This window comes from Catharus ustulatus, chromosome 6, assembly GCF_009819885.2.
Source record: "Catharus ustulatus isolate bCatUst1 chromosome 6, bCatUst1.pri.v2, whole genome shotgun sequence".
Taxonomy (NCBI): Eukaryota; Metazoa; Chordata; class Aves; order Passeriformes; family Turdidae; genus Catharus; species Catharus ustulatus.
The window spans coordinates 46758705-46784020 of NC_046226.1; the positions used below are offsets into that span (position 1 = coordinate 46758705).

The 25316-nt window shown below is 39.6% G+C and overlaps 1 protein-coding gene across 1 annotated transcript in view; it reads left to right on the forward strand.

The window, feature by feature from the left end:
• The first annotated feature begins 368 nt into the window (after window positions 1–368).
• Window positions 369–25316, forward strand: part of LOC116998250 (mucin-5B) — a 41813-nt gene continuing 16865 nt past the window's right edge. The window contains exons 1-25 of the mRNA XM_033063753.1: window positions 369–450; window positions 2022–2277; window positions 3608–3722; window positions 5052–5139; window positions 6025–6158; window positions 6603–6828; window positions 7626–7751; window positions 8478–8595; window positions 9858–9996; window positions 10591–10692; window positions 10907–10976; window positions 11205–11342; window positions 11888–12052; window positions 12904–12998; window positions 14481–14607; window positions 17638–17890; window positions 18867–18919; window positions 19304–19404; window positions 19686–19837; window positions 21578–21716; window positions 22428–22538; window positions 22960–23139; window positions 23533–23769; window positions 24614–24770; window positions 24985–25113. Of these exons, the coding sequence (XP_032919644.1) occupies window positions 369–450; window positions 2022–2277; window positions 3608–3722; window positions 5052–5139; window positions 6025–6158; window positions 6603–6828; window positions 7626–7751; window positions 8478–8595; window positions 9858–9996; window positions 10591–10692; window positions 10907–10976; window positions 11205–11342; window positions 11888–12052; window positions 12904–12998; window positions 14481–14607; window positions 17638–17890; window positions 18867–18919; window positions 19304–19404; window positions 19686–19837; window positions 21578–21716; window positions 22428–22538; window positions 22960–23139; window positions 23533–23769; window positions 24614–24770; window positions 24985–25113 (3493 nt within the window). The remainder of the gene's footprint in view (window positions 451–2021; window positions 2278–3607; window positions 3723–5051; window positions 5140–6024; window positions 6159–6602; window positions 6829–7625; window positions 7752–8477; window positions 8596–9857; window positions 9997–10590; window positions 10693–10906; window positions 10977–11204; window positions 11343–11887; window positions 12053–12903; window positions 12999–14480; window positions 14608–17637; window positions 17891–18866; window positions 18920–19303; window positions 19405–19685; window positions 19838–21577; window positions 21717–22427; window positions 22539–22959; window positions 23140–23532; window positions 23770–24613; window positions 24771–24984; window positions 25114–25316) is intronic.

Consider the following 25316-nt stretch of genomic DNA (forward strand, 5'->3'; position numbering starts at 1 on the left):
TGAAAGAGGTCAATGATTGCTTGTAACTAATCAAATGTTAAAAAAAAAAAAAAAAACTATTGCTGCCAAAGAAATAGCAACTGTAGGAGGAGGGTGAGGGGACCTATTTTCAAAGGAGGAAGTTAGAAACAGACAGCTCTCTGTCCCCCTAAAGCAAGAAAGAACTGGATACCCGTCCTGTCCGAAAGAGAGGTTTCTGGGTGCTAATAATGAATGACTGAAAGAGAATTTAATGAAGCTCCACCTTTCAGGGACCCTGCCATCAATGTTTTGTTCTCATGCCAAACTCCTGGACTATAAAAATCTGCCTATAAGCCAAGAAAAAGCACTTCCCTGAAAGGATTTTCAAGTTACGACTTCATGTCAAGATGGAGATAAAAAATGGGAGATCATTTTGGATCTTGTGCCTAATTTGGAGTTTTTGCAAGGGCAAAGAACCAGTTCAGATAGGTAAGAAAATAATCTAATTCTTGCATTACTTGCTCTCATATGGCTCTCCATAGGTGAGAAATAGAGTTGACAAACGAAAATGTGTAACATATTCATGTAAGAGCTGTAGACATGTCAGATACTGTTAAGCATTGTACATTTTTATCCTTATTTTCTACCATTTAAGTATTTTACTTCTTTTCTTTCATTACTAGATTGTGTATCAACTGTTTTATGTCCTAAGTGGCTAATCTTATAGAGGAGACTCTCTGAATGCAGTTTGCACCAAAAAACAAAAATAAAAAATGGTGACATCCTTTTCAACACATTTCACACATATTCTTCATAGAAGAAGTACTTGCCATATCCCCGGCTAGGTTTGATCAACCAGTATGAAATGCTGCATTAGCAGGAATCATATTTTTTGTAGTCTGCTGCCCTGGTTTGATTTTTACTGTCTTACACTTTTCCCAACTGCTATATACAGTTGATGTACCAGTTATTACTGCCTTAGTAATTCCAGCAATTTCTCTTCCAGGACAGCCAAACTTTCTCATTTGCCCTTGCTACTGTGTAGAAAAGTGTAGAAAATTGCCCTATTCCACTACAGTGCTGCAACCACCTATGACAGTAGCAGTCCCCTTAAAAATCTGTTTCTGCAAGAACTTACTGGGCACATGAGTTTGGGCTGCTCATTTACAGACGTAAGGTTCTGAATTTCTCAGTTCTTCCCTGCTGATTCTTAGGCAGGAATATTTCATAATATTTTAGAGTTACCTGAGTAAATGAGTAACTGTTTTTGATTTCATCTGTAGTGGATATTGCTATTCCTAAACATACTACCTGAATCAACAGAAAGAAATTTGCCCATTTAATTTGTCATTCTTTCGGAAGAAATTTTGAAAGTATTTTGTAGCAAGCATATATAATTTAATTCAAGGTGATTCTTTGTGAAGCTTACTGCTTTCTGAAGTAAAGTCTTACATGCACTTAGACTGTGTATCTATACCTTTGACTGAGATACAACTTAGAGATCCAAAACATGAGTTCAGAAGGAAAACTAAGTATCTCTTAGCCAACAGCTGAAGCTGGTTGCAGCCTCAACCACTGAGATCAGCAACTGCCACTTTGCTGTAAATTCATTCCTCCTGGAAAGCACTCAATACAAAGTCTTGCCTGAGTTAAATCAGATTTAGACATCCAGAATGGGATTCTCCTCACTTCACTTAAATATCTACAGTGAAAATATGTCTTAGCATAAATATAGAGACAGCTTTTCTAGACAATGGAGAGATGCACGTGGTTTACAGCATCTTCTTGCTAGGCACATATGTAAGATGAGAAAGCTGAACCTCTTCTGTTTCTTAATGTTAACTTCAAAGGAGACTGGGCTAATCTGCTCACATTGCAGGTATCTCTGTACTTCAAAAGTCATGGACTTCAAAAGTTCAGTGAGATGAAACTGCTTCCCAAGGGCTAGTATCTTCTTTTTGCCTTTGAAATTCTGCCCCTTTAATGTTTTTCAGCAGAAAAAGGGCAAGCACCTCATATGGGGTGAATTTCTAAGTTCCCGTACTATGATTTTTCTTTAGTCCAGGTCTCTGCTGTCAGTAGGAGTGAATGTGCCACCTGGGGCAATTTCCACTTCCATACCTTTGACCATGTAAAGTTTACTTTCCCTGGAACCTGTACATACGTCTTCGCTTCACACTGCAATGACAGCTACCAGGACTTTAACATTCAGATCAGGCGCAGTGCCAAGAACAGCTTCCTGATCTACTTCACTGTCACCATTGATGGAGTGGTCCTGGAGGTGAAGGAGACGGGAATCACTGTGAACGGGAAGAAGTGAGTAAAGGCTGAGCTGTTGTTTTGTGCTGCATTTTTATTGCTCTGTGTTAGGTGGTCTGACTGGAAGGCAGTGGTGGTGTGTGAGATGTTCATTGCTTTTTGAACAGGGTATTGTGAAGAGACCCCCCCCCCCCATAGTGTTTGAGAAGGGAAAAAGCATTTAAACTAAACTACACATCCCAAGGACCAACACCAACCAGTTAAGTAGAGAGTAATGTGTATATTATAAAAACAGAAAGTGTTTTAAGGTTTCCTTAATATTCCTTAATATTGCTTTGATTTGAGAGGGAGGGATGGAGGAGAGTACATATTTATTCATAAAGAGTTTAGATTTGTAGAAGCTCTGTGGTTTTTCTGTTTTCTCAAAACATTATTTCTGTGGTGCTAACCCTACTGTTTAATGCTGCTGTCCAGGAACAGATGGTTCTTTTAGGAATAATTTTCTGTTTCAAGATAGATTAGTCTAGAAAATTACACTACTTTGCAGATCACAACTTGCCTAGGGATCTTCTCATAAGAAAAGGCAGAATTTTTAGAAATCAAAATTGATACCTTTATTTCCAATTCAACAATGAGCCACAAAGGAAACTGCAAAGAGAGGGGTAAAAATATTCCATAAGTAAAAATCATATGTAACAATAGCTGAAAAATTGGCACAGTGTTAAGAGCAGTCCTCATGGGGAGTGCAGAGTTCTGCTCCTAACATATAATTATGAAGGGCCTAGGCAACCTTTGACTCTGAGAAAACCCCTCACAGTCTGGTTGGAGAGAAAATTGCAAGCATATGGGATGTGCTGACAGCCTTCCATTCTGTAGCACCAAAGCCCGTATGTGTCTCTAAACCAAAAGGGCAAGAAATCTCCTATCGTCTAGGCATTTTCTGAATTTGTAGGTTTTCAGGCTGTTGCAAAATGAATGTTAATTGTCTTGGTAAAATGGAAAAGTTGTGTGTGAATCCCAAATGTCAAGGAAGTACTAGAAGGATGATAATAACATGTAGTGTACTCATGTGGAGGGCCATTTTCCCAATATTATTATTTTGCTTTTTATAAACTTTTGGGTTATATCCTTGGGTTTGGCTGCTCTCTGTCAGTTGAGTGGCTGATTTACTATTGACAAGAGACCTAAATGTATTGAGTTGTGGATTAAGGTTGGTAAAAGGACACAGCGGACAATGTAATACATTGTGTGGATGAAGTCTAACCTTGCAGAGTGTTCCCATGTCTTATTTACTTCCTTTTAACTCTAATTTTATTTCCTATATGTCTGTGAGGATTTAATTAGTCTTTTTTTCACTGCAATCTGTTTTGCTCCCTTGAATTTCCAGGATCGCCATGCCTTTCAGCTTGAAGAGCATCCTGATTGAGGACACCTGTACATACTTCCAAGTCACTTCCAAGCTGGGCCTGACACTCAAGTGGAACTGGGCTGACACTCTCCTAGTATGAACAGTCAGTTAGTTGTTTTCCTCGTGATGAACCTCATCAGTGATGAAAAGCAGGGCTGGATGCAGGCACTGTGTTGATATTTGAAACTGTGGGAGGGAGGTATCACTGTATCCATAAGCTGATAAACACCAAACTAGGTAATAGTTTCACTGTGCAGGGGCATGGAGGCACAACCCTGTGGCATTTCCAGCTAATTTTATATAACAGAAGGGTTAACCCTAGGTATAACACATCTGTAGTTAGCTCCTTGATCCATGGGGTACTGGCAGCAACACAGCCCTCCTGCTCTGCCCTGCTACTCTGTCTCAAGCACATCTTGTGTAGGAAACAAATCTTTGTGACCACTTCAGACCTGGGCCCCTTTCACTCCAAAGCCATGCTATATGGGAATTCTCCTCTAAACATCTACCCTGCAATGTCCTCTTGTGCAAGAGTGCATTTACATTTTTGTTTGTGAACGCTTGTCTTTCGCAATCAGGGCTGAGATTAACTAAATGGAAATTATGGGTCATATTTTGCCATTCAGAGAACTAGAGAGAGGGTAAAAGGTGAATAGAGAGAAAAAATACCAGGAAGCAATCAACTGATATTGAAATTCTGATTTATTGATGTATTTGCTTTCTCCCTTCCCATGTACTAATACCTAAAATGTTAAAGGCATTACCACTACATTACTGTGTAGAGGATGCAACAGTAAGAAAAGCACTGCCTTTTCTTGGTGGACCTGAGTGGCACCACTACTGTTCCCCAAGCATATAGGAGTGAAAAGGTACAATAGTTTTATCCAGCAAGGCTGTAGTGTGCTAACCTAGCCGTTTATTTCCACTAAGCATGAACAAAACAAGTAATGCTGGGCAGACTCACTCCTAGAACTACTATAAAATTTTTCATCATCCTATGGACTAGAAAACCCATTATATATGGCTATAAGTTACCCAGAGGCTGCTTCTTTACAGCATCCAGCATTAGATCACAATTATCTGACGTGCCCAGAGAGGAGCTGGGGTACCCTGCAAGATGCACCGAATGTCTGTATACCAGTGTCTCCATACTGGGAGACACTGGTCCAGGGATTAATCCAGTATTCAACATGCATCAGTTACCTCTTCAGTGGGTAGCAATGACAATTGCTGGAGTATTCTTTTCCCATTTGAATTCAATCTGTCTGCAGATAAGTTTTATAAGAGATTTGTAGCAGAAAAGGAGATTGCTGCAAACTGGGAATGAGCATTTCTGCCACTGCACTTTTCTGTTGTGAATCACTTTGCAACAAGTGCTGGTGATATGGGGAAAGGCCTTTAAACTCTGTTTGCTCTTTTCTAGCTGGACCTGGAAGAAACATATAAAGAGAAAATATGTGGTCTGTGTGGGAACTATGATGGCAATGGGAAGAATGATTTGATTTTGGATGGTAGGTCATAAATATAGCATATTCCACTCTGAACAGACTTTCTCATACATGACATGAAACTTGATATTTGTTTCCTCTGAACAGGCTTTCAGATTTCCCAGCAGGCACATGAATATTTCCGTATACAGGAGATGTATTTTAAGAGGTTCTGAGATGATTTGGGATTTTCTGCTCTTTTCATTTTTGTAATGATGCCTTGAGAGAGTCTCCAATCTCTTTGACCAAAATTAATTGCTTGGCTATCATGCAGCAACACTGACAATAACATACTTTAAGGAAACGCACGAGTGCATGTTCTGTTCTTCTATTTTAATCATTCTATGTGTGATTATTTTTGCATCTATAATGAAATAAAAGCATCAGAGAAAACACAAAGTATCTTTGGAGAAACTGTGGTGCCATCCACTGACACCTTCAGATATTGCAAATAGCTGAGCCTATAATCCTGCAGCAGGTTGTATGGATGGAACTTCATCCTGGGATATCAACTGCAGGACTGAATCCAAAGTTATAACAACACCCTTTTATGTAATACCTATATGACTGTTATACATGCCAACAGAAAACTCCATAAGATCACATGCAAAACACCCAAAACAAAGAGAAGTCTTTGGAAATGATCAGAAAGTTCAAGAGTCTCATATGATTTTAAATGCCTGGGCTGACAGCAGGTCTTGATACAAGCATGCCAGATTCCTGACCCTAGCCCAACAGAAGGTTCTATCAGTCTGTCATCCTCTATAAAATATGGATGCTGGTTAAATTTGGGCTTCTCATGAAGTGCATGCTGCCTTTGAGTCCAAAGAGTAAGTGCATTTTTATAGCCCATTTATTGACCTAAAGAATTGTGGGCAGTTACTGAAATACATCTGGGGATTTTTGCAGGATATAAAATGCATCCGAGGCAGTTTGGGAACTTCCACAAAGTAGAGGATCCATCACAAAAGTGTGCTGATGTGAGCCCAGATGATGACACTGGAAGACATCCCAGGAGGAAGGACAATAGATGCAGTGCATATGTAAGTGTGTGGGACCAAGAAGTACAAATACTCCCAACCTACAGTGTTGAAGAGACTGTTTAAACAAATCTTAATTACAGAGCATGCACTCTTCTGAAAAACTGAATTTTTCAGAACTCTACACATATATTTGAGCAGAATTATGTTCTTACAGTTGAAAGAATAACCTATTATGGTGTTAAAGAAATAGATATTGGGAAAATGCCCAACTGAATGACAGCTTCCAGTCCAAGGCAAAGGACCTTGTGGCAGAAAATTAGACTGGATAATCTCCTGAGATCCCTTAGATCCCTTCCAACTTGAATTATTCTGTGACTCTAGAATTCTGTCATCAAAACTTGGGGTATATATTCAAAAACCTAAAAGGTGGGAAAATGTCCAGTATTAAGTATTGCTTTTCTTGCCTTTTTTTTTTCTTTTTTTTTTTTTTTTTTTTTTTAATAGAAAAAAGGATGCAAGAAACTTATGTCCCGTTTTGGAAACTGCCCCAGAGTGGTTACCTTTGATGACTACATAGAGACCTGTGCTGAAGATATGTGCTACTGTGCAATTAATTCTTCTCACTCTGATTTGGTTTCCAGCTGCATATGCAGCACTTTAAACCAGTACTCTAGAGACTGTGTCCTGAGGAAGGGAGACCCTGGGGAATGGAGGACCAAAGAGCTCTGCTGTAAGTAGCTACTTCTCTGGAGGTTTATTTCAGGTTACACATTTACACAAGTATTCTGATCCCAGCTGAGCAAAACTAGGAGCTCTGGTAACTACCTTGAATCAATCTTTGACACAAAGATTGTTAATGTAAAAGCTTCTACAAATTTAACTTGATTTTGCTCCTTAAATTAGAACTATACCTTGATATTGCCCATCTCTTTCCAACAACTAGGTTTTCTCGAGTTCTTTTTTTTTTTTTATTTTACTATGCACGGTTAACTCATAAAAAGCCTTACTTCAACATGGTGACAACTAGACAGAGGTAGTTACTGAGAAGAGCAATATGTTTGTACTTATCTTACCCCATGTTTTCATACTCAGTAGTCCAGTTACTGGGTAGGAAATCTCTTTAAATCCAGGGGAAAGGCTACAGGTAGTTCAGCCAAACTGCTGGTGTGGATTGGGATAGCAAATTAATGCCAGCAGAACTGATGCTTCAGGCAAAAATAAACTGTTATGACTCCCTAAATGAATCTGGTGTTCTTTGCTTGTATTGTGACTTCAGTCAACCTTGAGATAGTAATGTAATGTGAGATAGCTCATATTTCCCAGCAGCACAGTTTTGTCCAAATGATAAAGTAAAAGTGGCCATAAAACATTCCTTTACGAGGTTAAACAAACACAACATATCTGGATAGAAGGTCTTGCAAAAAAATATAGAGGAAAGGAGGAAGAAGGGGTTGGGTAGTGACACAACAATTTGAGAGATCTTATGAATACATCATTAACATACTCCATTTTGGTTTGGTCTTGCAGATCAGAAATGCCCAAACAACATGGAATACATGGAATGTGGAAATTCCTGTGCTGACACATGTGCAGATCCAGAAAGGAGCAAGATTTGTAAAGCCCCGTGTACAGATGGCTGTTTCTGTCCTCCTGGTAAGGCAGCTCACTTATGCTGATGATCACACATATCAAGGGACAAAAAGGGAGGTTGTTCCCTTTCTTTACCATTTCACACAACAAATAAACTGATTCTTCTAGCATCATTTGCAAACTTTCTTCTTGGAAGAGGCAGATTTCTGAGGACTTGATATCCTGACACTGGAGAAGGGAAGGAAAGACTTCTAAGGACTAGACAGGGGAAAAAATGGTGCAGATATGGAAAGAGAAGAGGTGTTCTCTAGACAGTAAGAATGCAGGTGAAGATGTCTCATGAGATACCTCCCTGCTATGACACTAAACCTTGCTGTAGCTTAAGTGACACAAAACATAAATGCATACATTTCCATGTATGTGCACGCGTAAATTTTCACATGAAATAGTCTAAGATGAGGCTCTGATTTCTGTCAGATTCATTATTAGAAAAGGATGGAACTGGCTCACACCCTTGGAATCTGGCACTTGATAATCCTGCTCACAGTGAAAAATTTCATAACAGGAAATGTTCTTTGAGTTTGGCATTGCTTTCATCTGAGTTCTAGTAAGAAATATTTCCCATCCATTAAAAGCTGAAAGGGCCCGGTGTGGTGTTTTCCTTTAAAAGTATCCCATTCATTTTAAGAAATGCTGAATAATCCAGGCTTTTTTCCATACTCTAACCTTTCTTGATGGTGTTTCCCAGACTCACCAAAGAAATATTAACTAGCCATTGTGTCTGAACAGGAACTATCCTTGATGACCTCAGCAGCAAGAAGTGCATCCCCAGAGACAGCTGCCCCTGTATGTTTCAAGGCAAAGTCTACTCATCTGGAGGAACTTACTCCACTCCCTGCCAGAACTGGTACTGTTGTCATCTTGATTGCACTAAAAAAGCAGAAGTATTTATTTCAAAACACTGACCAGTTGCATTCTGTACTTTCCTTGTTTTGCTGTTGTTGTTGGGTTGTTTTTTTTTTTTTTAATCTTTTCCTGTCATTTGTCTTAAATAACAACTCAAAACCTTGTTCTCAATTTCAACAGTGTAGGAAAACTTGGAGGTATTCCTCAACCACACATAGTTATTACTCACCCTCACTTGAAACTGCTTGTGAAAACTGAGCTCAAGATTTCAGAATGTAGAAAAATGAAACTCTTTAATGGTTAATTCAGAGACTTTGGCCACTAGTCAGGTGAGAAGTGAGATGAGAAGTCATACTATGTTAATAAGTGGCACTTCCAACCCCTGACTCTCCGCAAGGCTGTTTAAAGGCCAGATCTCAGAAGGCCTGATCCTTGAGAATGATTTGATTTAGAAAAAAACCTGGCAGCTTGAACCCATCTCCATTCTGCACTGGTGAAAGGTGATAAGATCTGAGGTATATTACTCTCAAAACAGTTTTACATTTCTTACTCTGTGTGTGTAATCTGGGCTCCTGTGACACACCATTTTTTGACCATTGGTTAAAGCTTTACTATAGGGAGGAATGAAATGTGTTATGGTGCATGGCCAAACATTCTGGAAGCCCCTTTGGATTAATATATCCTGCATTTTGAGAAAATGCTTCTCAAATCCCAGAAATGTTGAGTAATTGAATTGAATGGACTTTGGGGGGTTCCCATCTTGCCACATCCTCATATACTCCTCTCAGAACCCAAGCTTATGTGGCTGGACTGTTTTCTTCTTGTGTGCACAGGTGTGAGAATTGCTCATTATCTCAGGTGCTCCACAATTAGCTTCTGAAGCATCGTATCAGTGACTTGCTGAACGGTTGCATCAGTAGCGCAAGATGTTGCAAGATCCTGCTTGAAGAGGTTCTTTCTTTCTTTGAAAAGTCAAATAAAAAATTTAGGCCCAGAAAAGCATTTCTTTCTTTCCCATCTCAGCGTGACTCTGAGTAAGCCAGCCCAAAGCCCAGTGCAGTTAACTCTCCCACTGAGAGGAATTCAACCCTCACACTTTAAGGGCTTAATATAAAGGCTTCCAGCCACAGGGTTTTAATAAGAAACCAAGATAATCAGCTAAAAATACAAAGAGGCCACATCTGTGCACATTCAAATGGTGTATCACCTTTGCTCCCTTGAAACTGTGTTTATTCTAATGGTTGCATTTTGGGTTTTGCACAGCACTTGCAAAGGAGGCCACTGGAGTTGTATCTCTCTGCCCTGCTCTGGAAGTTGCCACATAGATGGAGGATTCCATATAACAACATTCGATAATAAGAGGTTCAATTTTCATGGCAACTGTCATTATGTCTTAGCTAAGGTATGAGCAATTTCTCTTTTCACTCCTAATTCTCCTGAGTAGCACGAGGCATTAAACTTTGCTGGAGCATTATATGACTTAATTAAATTAAATGGCCCCAATCCAGCAAAGCACTTCAACACATGCTCAGTCTTAAACCTCATAAATTCTTGAATTTGCAATGGATAGCAAGTCAATTGCTGATGCTTAACTTCTAAGTTTTGTAGCTTCAACATGCTTGTACGTTTTTTTAAATGAAATCATTTTCTTAATGGATGTATTAGTGTTGATTCAAGCATTTCTTTTGAAGTTTTCTTCATGTGTGACTGTCAGAAGGAAGTGGATGAGCCAAAATTTCTGCAAAAAGTTTGAGTTATCTGTGAATGTTTGCAAATGAGATCCACACAGGCTGATAGCAAGGAAAAAGAGTAGAAAGGAAAGTTACTTAAATTATTGATTTTGCCAAAAAAATTAAACAGTTTGAAGTTAGATATCAAATACCACAATTCTTTCACTACTTCTTCTTAACCTTTCAGTGACACCTTTTTTCTTCAAGCTCCCAGCCTGTAACATGCTAAAAATGTCAGCACACACCTTTTTCTCATGTCTTCTCAGAACACTGATGACACAGTTGTGGTGATTGGGGAGATCATTCAGTGCGGGACTTCAAGGACAATGACTTGCCTAAAGAATGTATTAGTCACCCTAGGAAGAACTGTGAGTAACTGTCTTTAATTAGTGATACATAGGAAGTCACTTCTATTTTCCTTACATTCTTGTGTGGTGTCTGGACACTGAGTTACACTGACCCCAGGGGTGATGAGGTTTTGAAGACACTACTCCTCAATGCTTAATGAAGCTTGTCAGTTGCTCTTGTCTGTCTCACATCATATGCATTCACTGCTGTGGGCTTTTTTCCTTTTCCCTGCAGACTATAAAAATATGTTCCTGTGGAAATATCTACATGAACAATTTCATTGTGAAGCTGCCTGTAAGAAAAGGTAAATTCCCTTCTTCACACCTTCCACAGAACAGCCTACATCTATTTGCAGAGGGATTCCTGCTCCTTTCTCTGAAAAGAACATGATCCTACTCACTGTTAGGTAGATACTAGGTCTGGGATTCTCTGGGAATCTCTGTGTGCAGTGGAAATGGAAGTCCCTGTTTACTCGGCTTTGTAAAGATTTCCAAGTGTATACAACATTTTTCTTCTTCTCTTTATTGTTTAGATGGCATCATCATCTTCAGACAATCTACATTTTTCATCAAAATCTTGAGCTCAGCTGGAGTGCAGATCCGTGTGCAAATGAAACCTGTAATGCAGCTCTCCATAACAGTCGATCATTCTTTTCAGAATCGCACATCTGGTAGGACACATAAGGCTAAACCCTTCAATGTGCTGAAGAAAATCTCTGTGATGTTTAGTGTGTGCAAATCTTTTAGACTCCATCTGTTTAAATAGCCCTTCATCAGAGACTTGTGAAGTGCAGACTATGTTCTTGGTTTTGCCACCCATCTCCTGTTTACACCATTGAAGACTTTTGTGCTTCTGTTTCCTGTCTGTGCAATGGGATTACACCCTGTCTCTCTGACCCATTTTGTTTTTCTTTGGCCATTTCCTTTATTTATAAACCTTTGGGGAAGATATTTTCTGTCTGCCAGGATTTACTGAAGCACATTTGAGCAGTTCCAATCCCTATGCTATTTCTAAGGGCTACTGTAATGCAGAAAAATAATACACTCTAAACATCTGATTTGTGGGAACATCAGAAAGTCTCTGAAGGAAAATGGGTTTCTCTCATGTGAGGTCCATTACAGAGCTAAGAGTGTTCATCTAGAAGCCATTCCTTTTTGCATGCTTCTAGCAATTTCTTCTTTTCTTTTGCCTTTTTTCTTTTGCCTCCCACACAAGGTCTTTGTGGCAACTTCAATAACATCCAGACTGATGACTTCAGAACAGTCACTGGAGCTGTGGAAGACTCAGCTTCTGCTTTTGGTAACTCGTGGAAAACTAGAGCCAGCTGTTTTGATGTTGAGGACAGCTTTGAAGATCCTTGTTCAAACAGTGTGGATAAAGGTACCAGGCTTTTCATCCCTGGCTTATCAGTGTGAAATAATTTTCACATGATGGATAATCAAAAAGACTTTAGAAATCTCATAAACATCAAAACCCTCTGCCTTTGAGGCTATTACTAGAGAAAAAATACTGAGTTTTGAAGGTCTTTAAGAGGATAGTTTTGCTTTCAAAACAAAAAGACAGCACTGCTGGAGAAAGAGCCAACACATTCACTGATGACTTGAAAAGCACACACAGCATCAATGACAGCAATTTAGGTTTAAGGCAGAGCACATTTGCTTGCCAATATTTGGGCAAGTTCTTCATCCAGTCTAGGTTGTTAAAGCTGTGCTGGAGTCCAGAGGAGGAAGTTATCAACAGTGCTGAGTTAAGCAAGCATTGTACTGTCCTAGGTGTACTGTCTGATTTTTCACTCTGACTACATTTGGATATATTATTTGGACTGACCTCTCCTAGGTACTGCCACATGTAATTAACGCTCCAGCTCATAGCCACACAGCTCACTGATTATTACACACTTGATATTATTGCTTGACTATAAGGAATTACCTGGCTGTAAAGCATTAAGAAAGTTTCATGAAAAACAATGAAAATAGGGATGTTCTGTATATGTTCTGCAAATCCAGCTGCAGTAATAATGTTAATACTTGGAAGGTGCAAGCTTTCTTTTAGAAAGATGGCTGGTCATCCATCCAGCTATGCTTATCCCTTTGGTGAGTCAATGACTTCTATCCAGCATTATCTAAACACTTCAGGACATTCTAGTTCAATGTGATACCTGATATGAATATTGATTCAGACAGTAATGTGGTTTAAGTGACTATGGACAATGATATTTTTTCCCACTTCAGAAAAATTTGCCCAGCACTGGTGTGCTCTTCTGTCCAATACAAGCAGTGTGTTTGCTGCCTGCCATTCTGTTGTAGATCCTTCTGTGTACATCAAGGTAAGGCACTGCTCCAAATGGGTGGTTTAATCTAGTCCAGAGACTGATCCCACATGAAGGTGGTCTGACCTAGGGGAGTGAAATAGGTTACAGTAGTGACTGGTCACAAAGAAGTTCACTGATGCTGATTAGAAGAACTATAGGAGTTTGTGCAAGATGGGCCTTTTTGGTTACAGCCACATAAATAATTGATTGGCATCACTGTTGCATGACCCAGAAGCAAAATGAAAAAAATCAGTTCAAGATTTCAAAGTTTCAAAGAGTGAAAACTGTTCACTCTTTGACTAGCAGAATAAGTGTTTCTGCATGAAATTGAATTGAGAGTTATACCAGCTCCATGGATTCCCTCTGACTTGGTTCAAAATGCACATCTAGGGAGAGAATGTATATTTACATTGTGTATGTCTCATTAATTACTTTTGCTTTTTGGTAGTCTTCTTGTGTTTTGAATGCCTGAAACTGTCCATATGTTCTCTTGGTGTAAACCTCTTATAAGGGTGCTGAGAAAACTGTCTGAGCTAGAGAGTTGCCACATTTCTGTGGATGGTAAAGAAGTTCCTGCAAAAACACAGAAAGTTTGTGCAGGGGGTGTGTGTGTGTGATACAACTTACTGAGAAAATACCTGAGCCTGAAATTTTGCCTAGATTATAATATGTCTTCAGGTACCTTTACAAATATGGTTTATGTATTAGCTCTCCCAGAAGAAAATATATTTACTTCAGAATTCATGTAAACTATAAATTAAATAGGATTTCACAATTTTCAGTTAAGGGGAAGTAATAACCAGTTTAATATAGATATGTCTGTTACTTCTCTTGATCTCATCAGATTTTAAATAATGATTTGTGAAAGCCTTTTCCACAACGTCAGTAATGGCAGGATAAGTCACTGTCTATCCAGTATGATCTTACTGCTCTAGAGTGACTAGCTGTATCTGTGTTCTTTTGTACAGCCCACACAGTTAAAAGAACTGAAGTTTTAAATTCCAGCTATACTTACATAACTAGTTCTTAAAATGTCATTACATATGACTGACTCTATAAACCACCTTCTGTCATGCACCTGTCATGTCATTGGATGCATCTCATCTGCTTACTAGATGGTACAGAGTGCCAGTCATCACTGTGCAATATTTTCTGATGATATATTTTGACAGGTCCTCGATTGTACATCCTCATGGGAGGCTGGTAGAGTAATTTCTTAGTGTTTTAGTGAACTATAGATGCCTCTATCTTTTTTATTATTCATCTGTTAATGAGTGTTAGACACAATGTAATTGCAGTTTCTGTAACTGATTTGCTGTTTCTCAGGTTTTCATAGTATTTCATTAGCATACATTTTCTCTTAGAGATATTAAGTTTCATTGGTAATAATACCTATTTAAAAATATATTGGTTGGCTGCTTTTTGAATTGCTACATGTTTTGCTGTTTCTTCTGTGAACTAGACATAATAATATCCATGCCCTTTTCTGTCCTTTAGAAATGCATGTATGACACCTGTAATGCTGAGAAGAGTGAAGTTGCATTGTGCAGTGTGCTCTCTACTTATTCCAGAGACTGTGCTTCAGCAGGCGTGTCCCTGCAGGGCTGGAGGCAGGGTGTCTGTGGTATGTATGAGAACTGAAATTCCTTGGGTAGGGATATGGAGGAACAGCTTCAGAACAGCCTCATTTGTGGCAGTCAGTGTCCTTTGTCTTTAATCATCAAGTCAGAGAGCTTTTGAAAAACAAGATAAGCATTTATTCTATAAAATTCAGTTTGTGACTGCTTCATGCTCTTACAATGCATGTTCCTTGTGTAAAATCTTAGGTGAATTCAGTACTCAGAGAAGCAAAATAGTACAAGTCATATTATTCAAATCAAAACAGGAGTTAAGGTTAGTTTTAGTGTAGGTTTAGTGAGCAATTAGGCTACTTTTGAACACATGGGATTCCCCCCTGTTTTAATTCCAATACCTTTTTTGCATTACATTCAGTCCTCTTGTCCCAGACAATACAAATGACATCACTCTTATTGACCACATTTTTCCATGTTACAGTAAAATAGTAAATTTTAAATATATATAGAGGTGATATCTGAGAATGTGAAAATCTCTAAAGGCATTTTCAACTCAGGATTACCTAAAAAAATGAACAAAAGTTTCTTGGACATACACATTGTCACCAAATCTTGAGTACAGAGTCCACATATGTATGTATTTTCCTTTGGCACTGCCAGAATTTATTGCAAGATGGCATAAGATCTGAAAATAAAACTCACTATCTTGGATTCTGAATTTTGTTTCAACGTTTCCAGGTTTTCATTGATGGTCAGATAGTTCAAATGAGATTTGCCTCTGTCAACATGAAAAAAGATGTATGGGTTTCTTAACTAATTGCACATCTGAATAGACAACATAACAATGATTATGTTTTTGGAGCTTGATGCAGCTATGATCTGTTTAATTGCCTGACTTAGGGGCCAGCTGGGATATTTAATAGAGGCAAACAATATAACTGGTGTGACACACTGTCAGAGGCATTTAAGACTGTAGTAAGGACAATTTCACAAACCTATGCTGAAATAATTCAAAGGAACACAGTGTAGTCTACAGTAAATTGTCCTAGAATACTGCAGAGTTATGCACTAGACACAGACACTGTTTATTGCAAGCTTTGTTCCCAACATAGAATTACTGATATCTTTTATGGCAAATCAAGACTGGTTCACAGCATGGGTTTGGCTGAAATCTGTGTTCTTAAGGCACAGTAGGTAATATTGACTCAAACAGTGCAGTAACCTTGAGAAAAAAATGCTAATGGTTTAATCAGAACAATCATTTTAGGCCTTATTTAAGAAGAAATAATCTTTTGGGAACATGGCTGTGATAACAGTAAGGTTGTTCATGACTCACTGTTCATGAGTGAAAGACTAAATGGGCCACAACCTTCACTCTGCGTTCTGTCCTGTTGTGGGGGTTGGAAAAGCTGTCCCAGCTCGTGAAGCTGCAACCACTCTGCCAAGCTGCTGGCAGCATCCAAGGCAGATTGCATCCCAAGCAGATGTCTGCACTGCAGTCAGCAGAGTGTGTGAAACAAGCAAGTCCTGCTAGTTGAACCCTGTGCAAGCCTGTTACACACTCTTTAGCAGAAGCATGAGCCACTACTGGAGTTGCTGGTTGCCCAGCAGATCACTGGGGTGAGGAGCCTTGGCAGTGCTTTTCTGGTGCTCCCTGTGCAAGCTAGCTTGAAGGTATCTTTGGTATGCTCATGTTCTCTGCACTTGTGCCTCCAGATATGATTTGTCAACTTAGATGTGTGTCACTCCTGTGACCATGAGCACATAATCAAACAACCTTTCTCTTACCAGTCACACTTTACGGGAAGTGATCTTATTCCTTTATGAAAATTTAAAGGGAGAAAGTAAACACACTATTTTATTGTATTAATAGCTAATGATTGAGACAGACGTAAATTAATACTCAACATCTTTATTAATATCTATTTTTTGGCTGATTTTGACTTAAAAATACCACTTGCTGTATCTTCAAAGAATAAAAAGTAGGAAAACATGGCTTGCCTGACTTACACACAGGATATTGTGTTTGCCCCAGCTAAGGACCAAAAAACCAACTGATTTATGGTGGTAGAGTTGGTTGGTAGTGCTTGTTTTGAATGTGTACACAAGCCTAGCACACTAACTAATCTAAAGAAGTGTGTAACGGTCATGGACTGGAAAAACATACAGAGCTTTATTTAAGCATGGAACCTATTGCTGATAAGTTCTCAGCATTGCTGCAAAACTGATTAGCAGAGGTGACCATGATCAATACCCCTGTATCTTCTAGTGCATCGGTGTATATCTGAAAAACAGCTGCAGGGTTAAATCTGCAGAATTAGAAAGAGGCCCAAGATGTCTAGATCTCCAGTTCTCACTGAATTTCAAAGAAATCTGGATGCCAGACTTTCTTGGAAAATGCAGCCTTAATGTGGGTGATATTTCCTGACAAAATTTAATGTCATCCCTATGAATCAGTACTGCAGATTTTATGGCAGAGCTCTGATGGTGGTACATACTGTCAGCCTGTGAAAATTCATCAGCTTTTTACTGTCTTACAGGGTTAGTTGAGCTCTTTAGATTTTGGTATTTACCTGTTTGGTTTACCCAGAGATCTTAGAAACTGTTGTTTCTCATTTCCCCAGAGGATGACAAGAGTTTTCCTCAAGACATCTGTGAGAACTGAAATCCCTTTTCTTGGTAGCATCAATCGATTGGCAGAGTTCCTTGTCACAGCCATTTAATTTCAAAATTTGTCTCTTACAAAATATGGTCATTTCTTAAGTTATGCCAAAGAAATCATTAGAAAAGGTCAGAAAATAAAATTTTAACGAGTCAGAAGTTACTGGTTTCGGTTCTTGCCATAAGATAGAAATATAAATCGTGGAAATTACAAAAATATACACCCTACTGAGTATTTCAGTGTTCTGTGTCATATAATTTAGGCTATGCAAATAGATTTTCCCAAAACCCTGGGAGACAAGATCTGGTAGTTTGACAAAATCTCATTTATGGCTACCAGTGTTCAGAAAGGCATGCTAAAATCATGGGATTTGATTGCACAAAGAAGGCCATACATCCCTTTTATTTCTCTTGCAAAGATCCCTCTGAGGAGTGTCCTGAGACTATGGTTTACAACTATAGTGTGAAGTACTGTAACCAGTCTTGCCGCTCGCTGGATGAACCCGACCCGCTGTGCAAGGTCCGGATCGCGCCCATGGAGGGCTGTGCTTGCCCTGAAGGCACCTACCTTAACGATGAGGAGGAATGTGTGCCTCCAGATGACTGCCCCTGCTACTACAAAGGCAAGATTGTTCAGCCTGGCAACTCCTTCCAGGAGGATAAACTCATGTGGTGAGTTGCTCTGATGATGCTCTGTGCCTGGGGACATCAGGGCTCATCTGCTCCAATCCATGAATGGCATCATTTTACAGTTAGGAATAATGGCAAATTTTTCTCAGATTGTATCTTCCCCTGGCAGGAAGTGCAGCCACAGCAAATGTTAAGATCCCATATTCCTGCTAGCAAACAAGAACCTGAAAACATGTTAAGTAGAACAATATTTGTAATCTATCTCTTGCAGAGTTCATTGTGTAAAAAATATCCACAAACAGTGGGAGCAAGTTTTCTAGAAGACAGAAGGCTTGGAGGAGTTTCAGCTTTGAAATGAAAAAGCAAAGTGAAAACCACCACACCATCCCGCAGACTATTTAAAAAATAAACATGGTCCATGAAAAAACCCACCCAATTCTCAGTTTTGAAACTGATTTTTTTAGAAAAGAGAGAGAGAGAAACTGGGGGGGTATGGGGGGAGGATACTAAAAATAGTGTCATTAATTTGCATCTGCCTTGAGCAACTATTGTCATTATTCTCATTTTCAACTACTTTAGGGCAGCAATGGAAACAACTACCAGGGGAAAGCTTTTTTCTTATCTTTAGATATATTCTCTCTCTAGCTGTCTTCCAACTGAGGATTCTAGACTATTTTGTAATCACATATTCATTTAAGTAACTTAAGAGATCTCATATTTAAGAAAGTATTAGTCTTATCTCATGGAGTGGAAAATGGATGCTTAGGAAGAACTTGATTTAGGGAAAACACACAATGAACCAGTGGCAGATGAAGGAAGAGTATTTTAAGAGCTGGGTCTTTTAATCTTCCTTCTGGGGATGGTAATTCATGTCTGTGAAACTGATAGCTGTAGCAAATATTCATTTTGATAGGAATTTGTTATTCATGTGACAAGTGAAGCTTTGCAGTGCCTTTCTCCCTAGTGAGGGAGAAAAGTGCAAAGAGCTGATGTGTTTTGTTTTATGGAATCTCTCTAGCAAATGCATTCAAGGAAGATTAGACTGCATTGGAGAAACTGTCTTGGTAAAAGGTGAGATTTTGTTAAATAATGGCATTATGGTGTCAGCCAATATTTACAATGTTTTTCTGTGTTATCTCTCACTTTCTGTAACATTTTAGTATTCTGCACATTTTTCCATTCTCCCTGAAATGTGTTAGGTATTGATAACATTTTTCTTTGTAAAATGTCACCAGACTTGCTAGACTTTTTAGATGATGAGGATATTTCCCAAAGCTTAGAAGTTATCTGCCTTCTTCTCCCTTCACTGTTATTGGGCAGAAGCAAAATTATTAGAAACTTTAAATGATAGACACCTGTTGCCCTCTGAAATCCTCTGGCTGGTTTTGCAATTGCTGATGGCATCCTTATTGCTCTCTCTAAATTACCTTCCTGACATGTTTTCTCCTACTGCAGATTGCCCAGCTCCTATGTATTACTTCAACTGCAGCACTGCAGGTCCTGGAGCAACTGGATCAGAGTGTCAGAAAAGCTGCAAGACACAAGACATGCACTGTGTAAGGAATCCACCTCCCAGTAGGGGCACAGCACAGCATGGCTGTGCATGTAGGACTGTCCTTAACAAGCCCTAATAGGAACAGGCTATGCTGGGCACACACCAACTGTTTCACTGATAATAGAGCAGCTGTAGCTAACAATGTACCTGTGATGTTTGTAGCATGATTTCCCCCAGCTTGCAATTAAGAAGTTTGGCATCCAGAACTAGCACACCTCTGCTGGTTTCCTGTTCTTTCTGTGCACTAACAAGTTGTCTTCTCCTGTATCTTCTAATGTGCAGTATGTCACAGAATGTGTTTCTGGCTGCATGTGTCCCGATGGACTGGTATTGGATGGCAGTGGAAGATGTATTCCCAAAGATCAATGTCCATGTGTTCATGGAGGACACTTCTATAAACCTGGGGAAACCATCAAAGTGGACTGCAATACATGGTGTGTTATCCCAGGGAGTCTTGTTTTATAACAGTTTGCTAGAATTGTCAGTCCATAGTGCCTTGGGGCAGGCTGTGCTTTGAAGCCTTCCTCTCCATCATGAGAGCCATTGGGCTGCTAGTAAAAATAAAAGGGGAAGTATTTCTCTGCATCATGCTGCATGAGCCTGGACTTGGGGAAAATAAGCACCAACATCTTCTCTCAAACGATTTTTGTCCTTTTCTGTTTCCCCATCAGCTTCAGAAACACCAACCTTACCTTGGTTGGTGTGTGGTTGCTCATTCAATAAGGGGGAATTGAATCTGTGTGTGTTAGGCACAGCTGAACCCTGGAAAATGATTGAATTTAGTCAAAGAGGAATTCCAGTGGTCCTCCCTTGAGACTTGTAGTGCTTCCAGATGCATAGTTCTCCAGATAAATTAATACTCGAGTTGCTCAAATTTCTGGTGCCATAGACTTCACTGTTATTAGTGAACATGGTGGATAGAATGCTTTTAATCCTTATCCATTATTTAGCAAGGAGGAGACCGTATAGTTCTGCCAAATGGATGCACAGAAAATAAGAGTTAGAAACACTTTGGTCTAATCACCATTGGTACAGGCAGTCAAGTTTAACATGTGAAGTCAAAAAACCTGATAAGCTCTTGTTGCTTATCAGAATAGTCATTAAGAAGTTTTATTTCAATGAGGGCTTAGTTTTCTTATGAGAAGAGGACGCACATGGGAAAGAAAAGGTAGTCTCTGTGTCAGGGCTATAACAACTATATTTTCTGTTTACAGTCCTCCTGAACTAGAGATGAGGTTTGTCAAGGTATGGTGGGTTGACTCTGTCTGGACGTTAGGTAGCCACCTAGCTGCTCTACCCTCCTCAGCTAGACAGGGTTGGGGAGAAAACAAGATGGAAAAAACTCACAGGTCAAAATAAGGATGATTTAATAAAGCAAAAACCAAGGCTGTGTGCAGAAGAAAAGGAAAACAAAATTATTTATCCCCTACGTCCCATCAGGTGATGTCCACCCCACTTTCCAAGGAGTAGGGCCTTAGAAAACAAACATTATGACATACATCACTCTGTTCCTGCCCCATTCTCCCATTCTCTTGGCTTTTATTGCTGAGAAGACATCACGTGGTTTGAAATATCTATTTGGCCAGTTCAGGACAGCTATCCTGTCTCTGTCCCGTCCCAAAACCTTATCCATGCCCCAACCTACTGGTGAGGGGGAGAATGCTGAGGAGACAGCACTGGTGCTGTGGGAGTGCTGCTCAGCAGTAGCCAAAACACTGGGGTGTTACCAACACCTTTTTAGCTGCCAATGCAAAGCACAGAACTATGAAGGCTGCTGAGGGGAAAAAATTCTCTCCATCTCAGCCAGACCCAAGCAAAGACAAGATAATATTTGTTCACACCACTGCAACAGAACTGCAACATGATCCCTCACAGATTAAAATTCAGAAATGGTTGAAATACTCAGTTCTTCATCTTGAATTTGTCTCCTAAACCCCCAGTGTCTGCTGCCAGGACTCCATTATTTAAAATATACTTGAAGGAAATAATAGTATAAATGTGTCAGGGTAGTAACTGTGAACTTTCTGATTTATATGGCATCTCATGTCATGATCTTAGAACAGTTGAGAGGGTACTGCGAGCAATAAACCTTTTAATTATTCTGCCCCTTTTTGGGATTAAGGAATGCCCATGTCTCATGCAAACGTTGATATTCTTTGCATTTTGACTCCCAGCACCTGCAACAAGAGGCAGTGGAATTGCACGGACAATCCCTGCAAGGGAACCTGTACTGTATATGGAAATGGACATTACATGAGCTTTGATGGGGAGAAGTTTGATTTCCTTGGAGACTGTGACTATATCCTAGCTCAGGTACCAATTTATTTTCACTTTCCCATCCATATGCTTTTTACAGCCCACGCTGTAGGCTTCAGTCTGGGTAATTAAAAGGCATTCCCATGCAAAATAGCCAAACTGATGAGCAGAGCCTACTCCCCTCCTCTTGCACGTAGAGCTGATAGAGTCAGATTTTCCATGTAAAACAAAGCAAATTGACTCTCAAAGTGACACAAGAGGGCACTGTGTGATCCCAAATATTTCACTCCTTGGTTGGACTGCCCTTTCCTGACGGCATTCCAGCATTTTCAAGGGAAATGAATTGGTGTGGTGCTGAAAAGTGTATCCATCAGCCATCCAAGCATTAGTTTTGTTGTGACAGAAGCACGCAGAGATTAGCATGTGAGCCTCATGTATAACAATTCCATGTAATGGGACAGCACTCAGTAAGACATTTTGTCATCCCCAAATTTTAGTTGGTTTTGCTAATTTTAAGAAAATATGTTTTACCTTTTTGAACTGCTGCTATGACAAACTCATTTTCCCCATTAGTTTTTCTTTTTGAAAATCCTGGTCAAGTATGAAACTGCCACCAGGTCATCTTCCACCAGATTCTTCTAAAATTCCTAGAGTTTTAATGAAAAAATAAGTCAGATCAGAGTGTCATTCATTTAAAGCTCCTGAAAATGCTTATGACTGTTTTAGTCGCCTGACAAGATCTAAGGGAATGTTATCTGTTTTTCTAAGGATTTTTGCCCTAATAACATGGATGCTGGCACCTTCCGGATTGTGATTCAGAACAACGCCTGCGGGAAGTCACGCTCCATCTGCTCCCTAAAGATCACATTGATTTTTGAGGTTTGTCTAGAACTAGTTATAACCTAGGAGATGTAGTCTTGATTTTGTAGTATTTACTGTACCATTCTCTTACATTCCATCTCAGTTGCTGCTAAAGAGTACCTATGGAAGTCAAACAGCGAGCAAGCTAAGGCAGGGAACTTGGCAAAGGCTTTGGTATTTAATGTTAACAGGGATTGAACACTTCTGTGGATGAGTGGAAACGTGCAAGGAGTCAACAACACTCTATAGACGTGCATTTATGCGTGTGTGTTTGCATTTGTGACAGTAGGCTGTGTGCATCTGTGACTGTGGCTCACCTATCTACCAAGATAGAGTGTGAATATGACAGAAAAATAAGACGAAGAACAAGAGGCGGAGTGCTGTTCCACTAAGTTTTCCATTTGATTTCCTTCCATGCAATGTATCTGTTCCTTTGTAGAGCAGTGAAATAAGGCTCTTGGAAGGAAGAATTCAGGAGATAGCCACTGATCCAGGAGCTGAGAAAAATTACAAAGTGGACCTCAGAGGAGGTTATATTGTAATTGAAACAAATCAAGGGATGAATTTCATGTGGGACCAAAAGACTACTGTTGTTGTTCATGTGGCCCCATCTTTCCAGGTAAGTAGGGGGTGGACTGGGATTTATGATTTCAAACTCAGAGTTATGCATCCAGAACTGGAGCCCCAGTTTGAAAAGCAGGACTTGGGAAAAAAGGCTTGGGAAAAGTTTGGTTTAGTGGACAAGAAGAAGCAGCAAGCAGGCCATATCTTGTGTTTTATTGCACTGTTCAATCAGTATAAAACACTCCAGAATATTTGGGGCTAGAAGTATTGGTAACACATTAGGAGCATTTCTGGCACTTGAAGTCCAACTTTTTCTAAGCCATTTTTGCTGTCTGTTTAGAAATTTGCACCTATTTTGCCTTTACAAGTTCTATAGTTTATTTCTGTCAAAGAGTGGGCTGCACTCAAAATAACCAAAGCATTTACTGTGCCTACACAAATTACACAGGGAAAAGTCTGTGGTCTTTGTGGGGACTTTGATGGTCGCTCAAGGAATGACTTCACAACCAGAGGGCAGTCCATGGAGATGAGCATCCAGGAGTTTGGAAACAGCTGGAAAATAACAAGCACCTGCTCAAATATAAACGTGACAGACCTGTGTGCGGATCAGCCTTTCAAGTCTGCCCTGGGACAGAAGCACTGCAGCATCATTAAGAGTAACATCTTTGAAGCCTGTCACAGCAAGGTAATCCTGTTCTCTCATCCTCAATAGTTTCACACTAAAGATTTGTTGCTGTTTTGCAGTACATTGGCAGCATATTTTTAGTATTGAAGCTACTACACAGTAGTACAAGGTTACCTCTCAAACCCTCACTTCACAGCTATGCCAGTTAAATCCTGTTGTACAGTATTGAGGAAACAGCAGTGCCTGTTTTGAACAACTGAAGATAAAGAGGAAAATAGTTGGCCACCAGAGATAGAAAGTTAGGTATCTGTAAAATGTAGAGATAAGTTAGTCTAGGACTGTTTGTATGGTAAGCCTTGGTAAGTTCATTTAAGTTATCGAAAAAGACTAATTATTTGGTTTATTTGAGTCACAAATTGAATTAATTTAAACAGCAACAAGGCTACTCTTCTTAATTAGAACATCTATACAAAGCTCCAGTGCACTTTATTAAACAATTTTAAAAACAGACTTGGCCTAATTTCCTTTGTTAGTTTATGTTGGCAATGGTTAAAAACAAGAAACGTGAAGTTTAGTAGAAATAGGATTTCCTTTCATATTCACTTAATCACTGTCTCTCAGGTGAAGAGTGCACACACTGTGTAGTTTTGCTAAGCCAACTGGGAAGGCATTTTAAGTGTAAATGGCAGCGTTACACATATGAGAATAGGAAGATTTAGAGTCCAATTCTACCAGGAAGGTGAAAATAGAAAAACTACCTGTTGTAAAATATCACAGCTCCTTCGTGACAATCCCTGTCTGTCACAAACCATCAGTGCATGACAGAAATTCAGAGCCCTTTTCCTCATTAAAACACAGTGCAGCAGATACAGCTGTGGTGACAGCTCTGTCGGTGTTTTGGCAGGTGAACCCAATTCCATACTATGAATCTTGTGTGTCTGACTTCTGTGGCTGTGACAGTGTGGGAGACTGTGAGTGCTTTTGTACCTCAGTTGCTGCTTACTCGAGGAGCTGCAGCAGAGCTGGTGTCTGTATTAACTGGAGAACCCCTGCCACTTGCCGTAAGTACTGCGCTGAAATGCACCCGGAAAGCAGTGCTCCTTGTGCTCGGGCACACAGGGGATGCAGAATAGCAGAACACTTACATTGCTATGCATGTGTGACTGAACAAGCTCTTTTTATCATGTTTGTCTTATTAAAATCTTTTAAACAAGATTTAAAAATAGTCCCTACCCAGTGTCTGACACCTAAATGTTTTATATTCTTTTGTTCCAGCTGTGTTCTGCGATTATTACAATCCACCTGAAAAACATGAGTGGTTCTATAAACCATGTGGAGCCCCTTGTCTAAGGACCTGCAGGAACCCACAAGGGAAATGTGGGAACTTGCTGTACAGTTTAGAAGGTAATTCTTTCTTGACTTTAATGCAGTTTATGGGAGTTGCAGCTACTAGTCTGGACTAGTTTTAAATGTCTGAAACATCAAGGTGATTGAAAGGTTATCCCATGTGTCCCAGATGCTCAGTGATCATGCCTTGCTAATTCCCTGTGTGATGGTGCCATTCATAGCATCATTTGCCTGCTGCCTTTAAATAAATGGAGAGATAA